This window comes from Megalops cyprinoides, chromosome 16 (genome assembly GCF_013368585.1).
Source record: "Megalops cyprinoides isolate fMegCyp1 chromosome 16, fMegCyp1.pri, whole genome shotgun sequence".
Classification (NCBI taxonomy): domain Eukaryota; kingdom Metazoa; phylum Chordata; class Actinopteri; order Elopiformes; family Megalopidae; genus Megalops; species Megalops cyprinoides.
In genome coordinates this window covers 752,761-764,172 of record NC_050598.1, presented here as the reverse complement: position 1 = coordinate 764,172, position 11,412 = coordinate 752,761, and the positions used below count along the sequence as shown (strand labels likewise).

The 11,412-nt window shown below is 47.2% G+C and overlaps 1 protein-coding gene across 5 annotated transcripts in view; it reads right to left on the bottom strand.

Annotated features, from left to right (window-relative positions):
• Positions 1–1,398: 1,398 nt before the first annotated feature.
• The window catches only part of mark2b (MAP/microtubule affinity-regulating kinase 2b), a 47,317-nt gene continuing 37,303 nt past the window's right edge, over positions 1,399–11,412 (bottom strand). For 2 of the 5 annotated variants that reach the window (XM_036548494.1, XM_036548497.1), the window contains 3 exons: positions 9,233–9,496; positions 3,749–3,787; positions 1,399–2,668 (listed from right to left, as the gene is read on the bottom strand). In XM_036548494.1, the coding sequence (XP_036404387.1) occupies positions 2,212–2,668; positions 3,749–3,787; positions 9,233–9,496 (760 nt within the window). In that variant the 3' untranslated portion in view covers positions 1,399–2,211. Of the gene's footprint in view, positions 2,669–3,195; positions 3,407–3,748; positions 3,788–9,232; positions 9,497–11,412 lie in introns of those variants that run through there. The other 3 variants (XM_036548495.1, XM_036548498.1, XM_036548496.1) reach the window with 3 other exon arrangements.

Sequence of the window (11,412 nt, the reverse complement as noted above, 5' to 3'; positions counted from 1 at the left end):
ACAAGCTCACAGACAGACAACTCAGTCTGGCTCTTAATAAAACCCTGCATTAAAGGCTTGGAGGACTGAAAGTGCAGACAGCACACCCGACCACTCGTTGGTCATGGTTTGTAAGATAGGAGACACGGAGCCTTCTCAGGAGTGCATTGGCCAGTGCACAGACGGGTGTACCTGCCTGTACACAGATGGCCAGTCAGAGCACAGCACTGACATCACAATGCCGGACTCCCAGTCCAGTTTACAGTAAGATTATGAAGGCAGGCATCCAAACCTCTCCTCTGGTACAGTCATCAGTGTTCGTGACCCCACATGCACGCGATCACAACGACTTTGAACTAAAAGGAAGAAAAAGCTCTTGCTATACTGGTAAAACCTGGATGTGGATCTCGCATAGCTGAGAAGTGGGAGTTAGCCCTCCTCTCTAAAAATGCGTGCAAATGTGTGAATGATAAACTGAACCTCCATCCACACACACAACGTGAGCAGAAAACCAAAAACCAAAGAAATTCAGTGCTTTGCAACTTAGACAAGCCATGTGACTAATGGCTTTTGTGAGAGATGGGACTCTTTCAGCATTTGGTTCAAGTTTAAAATAAAGACAAAAACAAAAAAAGATACAAGTTATGGTATAGTACTGTGGTCCATTTCAAAAGCACTGCTCTCTGAATTACATGGTGTCCTACATGAATACACTGAAGGGCGGTCCCCTAGAACCCCTGCAAGAGCACACTGTACACTCACTCAGAGAGTTACTGCAAACTGCTCCATGACGCTGAGTGACTGTCACTCGCCCACGGCTTCTGGAGTTTCACACCAATGCCACAAACTACTCCATGGGTTATTAAGGCTGCTGGGCTTACTGCAGGGAGAAATGTACAACTATAATTTAATGCTACAACACATCTCCTTTCAAGATGGCGCTCGAATGTCTGCGCACAGGAGGGAGGGAGGGGTTGGCCAGACTTGTAGTGACTTGGACCTCGACCCTCCATTGGGGTTTAATGCCTGCATTTGGATAGATGGAGCCTGCATTTGGATAGATGGAGCCTGCAAAGCCAGAAAGATGTTCACTACTTTAGGCAGTGCCAAACCAAAACAGTATGTTTGTTTTAGGTCAACAACAACATAACGCCAAAAAGAATCTGTACTAAACGACACAATGAGTGAGCAGTAGTCAATCAGGATCATCATTATTACTCTTACAGTTATGACTTTGACTGCCCTCATACAATCATGGTGAAAGATATGCCTGTGAGGCCCAACAGCCTTTCTGTTGAAAATATAAAAAAAGTTCACCCCCACATGCCATATTAAATATTCCTATTAAAAAGAACAGTGATAATAATCATAATAATGATGATTAGGTTGCGACCGTGTTTGCGGTTCAACATCATACTCCTCTTTCCCCCTGAACTGAAGGAGAATTGAGCAGAGATGTCAGCTGGCTCAAGTCAGCTAATTCTCAAAATGTTAAAGAGAAAAAGAAAATCCTATCTTTTCCAGTGATAAATATTTTCATATATTTATAGATAATTGAACATTTATACCTGTATTTATCTTTTTTTAGGAAGGGTTGGGAGGCACTTTCTGTTTAACATTCTCTGTACAAAGGCAAGATACAATCTAACAGAACAGGAAAATGTACCCTTCTATAGATTCTCATTTGTCTTCAGAAAGGCAACCAAACAGACCCAGTCCAGTGCAGCACTGCAACTCAATACCAATTACAATGAACCAATGAATACATAATCGGCCCTTAATGAATTAAACTGCAAAGGTACCTCTGCTGTAGATTTTACACTGGGTAAAAGAGGACAGGGCAGATGTCATCAGTGAACCGCAGATTAAAATCTGCTATCTGCTGAGAGACAAAGCATGTGGTGTTTCAGCATAGTTTTGGCCCAGGGGGAGGGGTGGGGTGTCATCTTTAGCAGTGATTGGAGCTTGGTACAAAAAAGAAGACTCCTCGGTTTACTGTAAATGGAAAAACTGGGGGGGGGGGGGGGGGGGGGGGGGTTGCAGAAAAACAGAAACAAGAACATCCCCGTCCCCATAAACTCCCCATGTGTACTCCTCTCCTACATGCTGTTACCCCCCCAATGAAGAGTTAGCATACCTCCACCTCTTCTACCTTTCCTCATTCCTCATCAAAATTGAACTCCTTTTCCTTCATTCTCACCTCCCTGAACCAACCCCGCCCCACCCCTCCCCTCACAGTTTCAGCTCATTGGCTATCTTGGAGGCGATGTTCTTAAAGGCAATGGAGGTGCCGGAGATGCGCTTGAAGCGCACGCCATTGAGGGAAAGGCGGGGCAGCTTGCACACCTCCATCTCCCACTGCACAAAGTCGTCACGGGCCGGGTTGCCTGCCATACACAGCAGCATGAAGCGCTCGCGTAGCTCGTACTCGCAGCTGTTGGAGTCCAGCACCTTGCGGATCTCCTTCATCATCTCGCCAGGCTCCATGGACGACGTTGTCTTCATGCTCCAGGTGAAGCGCAACGAGCGCGGCTTCGAGTCCTTGGCGCCATGGTGCAGGGGCTGTGGCGGCGTCCCACCCGGCACCGAGGAGGATGAGGACAGAGAGTCCTTATTCTCGTCACCAGTGGAGCCCAGCACGCTGCCCGGGCCCTTCTCAGACTTATCGACTGCACTGCTCAGCATGGGTCTGCACAGGGAGAGAGAGAGATCAATATGGGTCTGCACAGGAAGAGAGAAAGAGGGGAAGAGGAAAAGACAGCATAGGGAGGTGGGGAATTAGGTTGTGAAAGGGCACATCGGGGGGATAGGTATGGGGGGGTACAGAGAAGTGAAGGAGAAGGGGGTAGAAAAAGCAGGAATAGAAGGAAATACAGGGCTTGTGACAGAAAGTAGGACAGGTGTAGTCCAGATTGTAAAAGATTTGTGCTTCAGATGAAACTGCACCCCCCACTCATTCAAACAGAACCCAGACTGCAAACAGACCAACATACTCTGAGGACCTGAGATGACCCCAACATAGCACATTTCACAGCTGGAGCAAAAAGCTTTACATGCATTCATGTAAGCTTTTTCTTCCTTTACATGCATCAGAACAGTAAATGTGCAATCAGGCACTTGCACAGATTCTGTTAAACACCCTCACTCAGAAACATATCTACCACACACATACATACACGCACAGACAGACACAGACACACAGACTCATACAGAAACAGAAATAGCAGGGCAGTGTGAGGTGCATACAGCTGTGAGAGCTACAGCCACCTTTAAGGGTGGAGAGCAGGGCAGGTGACACCCTGGAAAGCTATCCAGCTGGGCTTCTAGCTCTGCAGATGTTGAGGCAGAAACTCCACTGCTCAGGAGAAAGAGACCTCCTGCTGGAGTTTACCTCTGTGGCATGGGGAAGAGGGGGCCTGACCTGGAGCTAGGGGGAGGGGAGAGGGGGTCTGAGATGCCTTCTGACTCCAGCACACCTTGCACTCAGTCTCAACCATCACACACACACACGCGCACACACACACACACACACACACACACACACACACACACACACACACACACACACACAGCTGATCACACAATAGACCTTGTAATATTCATACAACCACAACTTTGTTGATTACCACAAAGATTTGATATTACCACAGTTATTACCCAATTAAAAACCATTCCAACCCCAATCATGACATCCTTGTTGAATCTGCTCATGAGGTGATTAAAGAATTGAGGGAATTATGGGTCAGCTCGGTTGTATGGCGTTTCTCACCTGTTCCCTTCCTCCCGACCCTCTCCCTCATACGGGCTCCTCGAAAAAAAAATGGCATGGGTTTAGTCTCTCACGTTAAGCTCCTCTCACTGCACTAACGAGGCACTAGTGAGGCTTTTCCACCAACAGTGAGGTGAAGCAACCCTCCATGCCTCCAGTTCCACATTCAATTTGTTTGATCTGTTCTTTACTCCACTCATCAAGTGCGTGTTTCATTAGGAAATGTGTGCACGTACCATAAAAGCTAGTGCAGAACTGGCTGGGGAACTACATGGCCCACAATGTAGTGCTCCAGTGTGCCATATCTCCATAGCAACAGACATAAGCACAAATTCTGCCTGAATTCACCGCAAAAAAGCAGACAGATCCATTTCATCAAGGCAAGTAGAATTACTGCAAATTACTTGCTGATATTTATCTTACAGCAGGTAGGAGGTCAACTGAATGGCATGTCAAAGGTAACATGGATGAAAGTGACAGGGATATATTAGCACCAGATATATTACCAGACAGTAATAGCAAATAAACAGAATGGAGTGGAGCTAGAGGAGCCTCAGAGACCCTGAGCTCAGGCACAACCCCATTACCACTGCAGGCTCCACCTCTCCCCTGCACACTCATGCACACCACAGTAGAGCCCTACACACACACACACACACATACACACATCATGGTACAGCCCTACACACACACACACACACACACACACACACACACACACTCACTGACTGACTCACTCATTGACTCACACCATAGTACAGACATACACACAAAAACTCACTTCTTATACAGCACACATACACACACCTGCTATATCATACATACACACCCACAGACAGATGGATATATGTTCATAACAATTCCAGAACCACCTCCAGCCACAGTCCACTTGCCAGCGCTCTAACATCACTGTGGGGACATACACTGCAGCAGTCCTGTGTGACTGCTGTTATGGGGACTCTCAGGGAATAAGCTACTGACAAAACAGGGAAAAATGAGGACGACGTCAGTCTGCTCCAGGATTTTTGTAATCCAGCTATTTTTAGCATCCATGCACTCAGCATTAGTCTACTTCTTTCCTTTTAGGTTGGGTTTAGCTAAGGTTTGAGTTTAGGTTGCCTGGAATGCTACTGCATTTTGATGTCAGATTTCACAAACATCTATCATGCAACACACAGCATTCACTGGGCTCCATTCAAACAGCTTTGATCAGAAAAGTATAACTTACTGGAATGGCCACTTAATGTTTAACCACTTTATGGTTTCCAACTAAAAGGCTGAAAATCTGCAACAAACAGCAATTTGTTAAATGTGCATGGTGAAGTAAAACAGAATGGGAAACAGCCACCAGGGGGCGCTCAGTGACTAAGCTTTTGAGGGAACACAGTACAACCATGATGCCCTCTGCTGTCTGTATCTGAAGGCAGAACTATACTGTATTGTAATTCATAGTGCAGTACCTTTCTACTTCCTGTCCTGGAAACACAAACTGTCATGTATTTTACCAGTAAAGATGATGCTCACACATAAGGGGCTTTATTAACCCATTAACCTCCAGGAGAATGTTACTTCAGACATGGAGGAGGGATAGATCTTTATTCTCTGCAGGACCGACAGCCAAACCTGCCAGAACATCTGTTGTTCTCATAAGGCTTTTACAGTATCAATCTGCTCCCTGATACTAAGGGCAGCCATGGGCAGCCCAAGTGGTGACCCCCCTGCCCCTGAGTGTCCCAAGTCAGTCAGGACTTTTCGGGGGCAGTGGGGAGCATGCTTTTGGGTTCAGTTAAAATTCAGTGGGTTAGGGGATCTTTGAGACAGAAGAGGGGGTCCTGAAAACGTGTTGTGGGGGTTATCCGTCTTCCCTGAAGCACTGCCACTATCTGCACTGATATTAGAAGCTGAGAGGGCCCAGCCAGGACTGCAAGGAGCTGTGCTGAGCCGGCAAGCTACTTCGGAGCAAGGAGAGATCTAAACATGCATGACAAAGGGTCCTCCAGGAGAGGTTTGGGAAACGCTGCTTTAGAGTGAATCTATTAAAGTGCTGATCCAACGTACTGCAGGGAGTCTGCTATGGACGGGGTTAAAAAAAATTCCTATCACTTCTGTACTTGATACATATATCCAACATTATGCTATGAAACTGACCACAGCCCCATGGAGGATTAAATCATTAAATCCTGAAAAAGGGGGGGGGGGTACACTGGCATCAAATCCACTGTTTTATGGATGTCCACAGCAACAAAACAGCTGCACATACTGCATTCCAACATGCTCACTTAACTCTGTGCTATGTGATAGTGTGTTATGGTGAGTGTGAGTGTGTGACAAAACAGGAATGTATGAGGTCAGTTCACCCGCTTTTGACCCTGATTCCAGACCCTCTTCTAGTTGGCCATAGTCAGCCTGACAGTATTCAACTACGTTGGCTGTAGTTTAAAACGTTGCTCTGACAGTGGCGGCAGTGTAACATAGTGGTGAAGGAGCAGGACACGTAACCAAAAGGCTGTTGGTTCAATTCCCCACTGGGGCACTGCTGCTTTCCCTTGGGAAAGGTACTTAACCCACAACAGCATCAGTTGATATCCAACTGTACAAATGGATGACATTGTAAAAACTGTAAATGATGTAAGTCGTTCTGGATAAGAGCATCTGCTAAATGACAGTAATGTAATGTTATGACAGTGTACAACCACACAGACATGCTGAACTGAAGCAGCTACATGAAGCAACTATGTAACAGCACCAACAGTGCTGTTTTTAAAGTTTTTAAAAGGCTCTGTCGAAAGGTTGCACTATAAGCTTACACTACAGTTTACACAACTTTTGTTGTGTCATGTGAATAATGTATGTGCATCCACTCTATTCCAACCAAGCAACCAAGCAGAGGTCAGGCGCATGCGACACAGGGTGTCGTCCATTTTCATTAAGTGTTATTCTCATGTTAAGTGACCAAGTGATTGCATGCACGTGGCAGTAGGTTGCTGTTTGCAACAGGGGCCCTGAGGAGCAGGAGTGGTCTGCCTGCCGCGACTGCCAGGGTAAGGGAATGCGATCCCCTGGAAGTTGCTCCTGTAAGGCACCCACTCCACCATGGCACCCCAAGTTGGTCCTGGCACATGTATTTATTTTTAATCGCATGGAAAAGCGATACCTCTGGGGGTAACCATGGTAACTCACCAAGAGGTGCGCTGAGGGTGGAGATCCCCCCTGGGTTTAGGAGCAGAGGTCTCAGCACAGAGGGGATGGAACACTGAGGAAATGCAGGATATCTATAAGTCAGCCCCGCAACTAACATCCTCTCTGCCTAGTGGGAATCCAGTGTGTGTGTTTGTGTGTGTAAGGCAGTTTTGTATCCATGCATTCTGGTGCATGGTAGTCAGTGAAATTCATACCTGCTGTGACTCAAATCCCAGTACTTTGTGGGATGTACAAACACACCCCCCACTCACCTTCCTTCCTCTCCTCTCTTGTCCCCTTACAGCTCTAAGAGCACATCTTGCATCCAAGTACACCGAACACTCTCTCTGAGGGACCAGCTCTCTATTTCTCTCGTTCTCTCTGAGGAACCAGTTCTCTATATTTCTCTCTCTCTCTCTCGCTCTCTCTCTCTGAGAGACCAGCTTTCTCGCTCTCTCTCCCTCTCTCTGAGGGACCAGCTCTTTCCAAACTCAGAGTGGCCAATTGGATTTGATCATTAAATGAATTGCACACTTCAGTTTATTTGGGGCCCCCAGGGCCCCTGTGATGGGGCAGCAACACTGCGAATCACCATGGACTGCAATGGTGAGCTCAGGAGTGAGGAGAACCCACTCAGAAACACAACTGTGTGGCAAACTAATATTAGCTTTGCGCTTTGCATCCCCAACCAATGCTCTCTCTTGATTTATAATATAAATACTACCATCTGTCTGTTTCCGGAGAGCTGACCTCATGTTCTTAGCTGTTCTATCTGATGACTGGTTTACTGAATCATAGTGAAAAGGGAATGAATTGCAAACTGTTGGTGACATGTCAGTTTGATGGTGGCTGTTATGCTTCATAGGCTTGAGGAACTGTTGGCTGATACCACAGGCTGTGGTTCTTTTAGAATGTGGATGAGATCTCCTCTGACCAATTGCCATGTGAAGCCTTGAGATGTTGCCCTGTGCCCTAACCTGGTTTTGGTCAGACAGGACTCCGATTCATTCAACCCCACACCTCCATACACCAACCCACAACCAATGTTAGCCCCGATCACACCCAACCCGTGTGTGTGTCTGTATTCTGTTGCATCACTCCTGTGGGGTCTCAATGTAACATTACCAAGGAAGTTCTTCAGGTGCCTCTATTATTGCATGCCTGTCTTGTGAGGGAAGTTGTGGTGTTGAAGTGCACCTAGAGTTGAAATCTCAAACAATGGCTTGAATTCTATAACAATGAATTCTCAAACAATGCTTAATCTCTCTCACACTGAAAGAAAGCTCAGATCTCAGGTTGGTTTCCACAAGTTCTCCACAAGGACCGTGTGAGCTTCTGAAAATAAAACCCAGGGAAACAGACTGGTTGGGTCTATGAAGTGGCCACCAAAATGCCAGGCCTCACTGCACTGACTGGTGCATGCTCCTAGCAACCCATCTAGGAACCTCTGTGGACACATGACAACCATCTCTGTGCTGTGCAACCCTGTATGAAGGCGGCAAGATGCTGTGCATCGTGTCAAAGGGCTGTGTGCTATACTGCAGTCACTGTAGTCACAGCCTGTGTCAGAAGCACATGCATGACATTAAGCTCCCCATTCTGTTCCCAAAGCGCACACTCCAGCACTGAGTGTGACTGAAACAGGGGAATGCGGCAGCTCTTCCCTACACTGGATGAGGTGGGGCAGATTCCGACTGAGCCTCCGCTAAGCATCCATCATTAAAGGCACTGCGTGGGTGTCTCTGAGCCCTGATGGCTCAAGGGATTAACCTCGATTCCTCAATTCCAAACTGCGAAACATCCAGGACCCAAGAGCAACTGTTACCCACAATCCACTCCTCCGGCTGCTGTTAATTCCACTAATCTTTTGGAGCAGAGCAGGCCAAATCCGCTTGGACAGAACCAAAGAGCTGTGGAGTGAGCGGTATGAGGATCGATATTCCTCATGAATGAATGGCTCTGTCCTGCTAGGCCAGATTACAGCAGGAGGAGTTTTCATAGGGCGCTAATGGCCTCTTTCATATCACCAACACACTAGGGCATATCAGAAGGCCAGAAAACCAGACAGAAAAGGGAACAACAGACGAGCCCTCTAAAGTGCAGCAGTGTTCAGTGTCCTCTTCTTCAGATGACAGGTGTTGAAGGTTGTGAGCAGGCTTTGACCGCAGGCTGCATCAGAGGCTCTCTCACGTTCACTCACCCTCCTTTCATTTATCCCAATCCTTTTACACATTCCCCTCTACTCCTTTTCCCAAACCTCCACCTCTCTCCTCCTCACCCTCCTCCACTACTCTCCTTTCTCACCTGCGCACAAACTTGGAGGTGAACTTGCTAAAGATGCCGGATGCCCCAGGGCGCCGCGACTGGCTGTTCCCGTGGGACAGGGAGGGGGAGGCGGGTGGCCCATTGTAGGCCAAGGTGTGCTGGTCCCGCGTTGCCCTCTGCTGGCCGGCATGGAAGGTGCTGCGGCTGGCCACCCCCCGGGGGAAGTTGGTTCGGTCCGTCACAGTGGCGCTGCTGATGTTGTGGGCAGAGGGAGACGCCCCTGGCACTCTCTGAGGAGCAATGCTGTTTGAAAAGACCATTTTTACACAGAGAGGAGGAGAAGGAGAATATGTCAATGTAGGAACATGCATGCGATCCACCCACACTTTGCTGTAGATCCCCACTCTAACACAGCAACCACAGTAAAGATGGACCGGCTGGCTCCATTTCAAAATCTGGGATGTGAAGGGATAATGCACCATGGGGGACCAGGCGGTATGAGACAAAAGCCCCAGGGAGGGGGAGGGCATAACGCCCCGTGGGTGGGAGCTGTTCCGTGGTGTCAACCCATATGTGAGATCACAAGGAGTGAAGGGAAGAGTTCAGATGAGCGATGTCATGAAAGGAGGTGCAAGTTCATATTATAATAGGAAGACCAATCAGACCAGAAAACAAATCAATAAACTTAAAAAGAAATAAACCTGTTTCAATGTCCAGGCCGGACAAAGCTCTTGGTAGTTAAATAAAAGCTGATAAGCTTGTCTGTCATGGCTGGTAAATCCGTACAGCTTGAGCATACAGAACTCTTTACTGTGATTCCTGCATACTGTTGAAAATCTCCCACGAAGCAGGGCATCTGCCCAGCTAATCCATCACACACTGGTGTAATCTCACAGCACCACTGCCAGCAGGGTCACTCACCAGACATTGCAATTTTCTACCCCCTTACTCACCGACAGCATCAGCAGCTGATCCATTTAGATGAAGACTGACAGGTATACATAATAAATAAAACTGCTAATCTGCAAATACAGAATGATTTTGCAGACTTTGAAATCATGTATTGAAATTTCATACCTTCAGATAGTCTCTAATGAGCTGTTCACCTGAACAGTTCAACTGCTCGATCAATCTGAGCATAACCTAAGAATCTCATCTGAAATAGGTCAGCTGAATTGTAGTTAGCAGCAGCTCTGTGTCTGTAGGCTACTGAATCAGTACCCTGGATAAATACCACAAAATAATAGCTATTTTCTGTATGCCTTTACATTGAACAACTACAAGACACCATTAACAGCTGAAATTTTACTTACCTTTGAAGGTTAAACATTTGAAAATACATAATTATTTGTGAAAACACCTCACTCATGAAAAAAGCACAAGGACTAACGCAAAGTGACAGTGACACCACCACACGTGTACTAACAATGGCAGTAAACAGTAACAGTAACGATAGCAATAGCACTGATATGTAGCATGTAGGACTGCAGCACACAGGTTTACAGGTGGGGCAGACTGCAACTGATGCAGACGTACATGACACCAGCTGGTCAGGAGCCAGTGACTGAGGGGCTGTTATTACTTTACAGTACCATGAGAGGGGAGCACTAGGGGGCACAGGGTGAAGATGACATCACATCTGAAGTGGACAGGGAGTGTGGGTATGTGTGAAAAGGGCCAATCATGTTGTCTTTAACAGGTTCAAGGGCTCAACAAGTTCACAAGGGTAAAGACAGTTTGTGTGGAGCATACTATGTTGTGTGTAGTGCAAAAAAAAAAAAGGGAGAGCAAAATCAAATTTTAACAGGAAAATGATGATCATTGGTGTGCAAGCATGGACGTAAAGGAAACATTAGGTAGCAGCTGTCCAGTGGAGCCCCGATCGTTCTGCTTTGGTGACTTTCTGATGCCCATTACCCCTGACAACAGCACCAAGGCTTAGTGTTAGGGAAGGGCTGGACCACACCTCTGCCACAAGAGACCCGGGGGGTGTGACCATGCTGGGGGGCAGGGAGGCACGTGCCATGAAAAGGTGCCACTGCACTGGACAGAGCAGAGATCCACACCACACCCACACACAGCACAGCACACTCCCTCTCTATAAGCCGCACACTGAGAGGTGAGGACCAACACAAACACAAGTATACACATATATATACACGTATCCCTACATGGGTCCCATGCACCCAATGTGATCCATTTACCATTTGCAGCCCTGT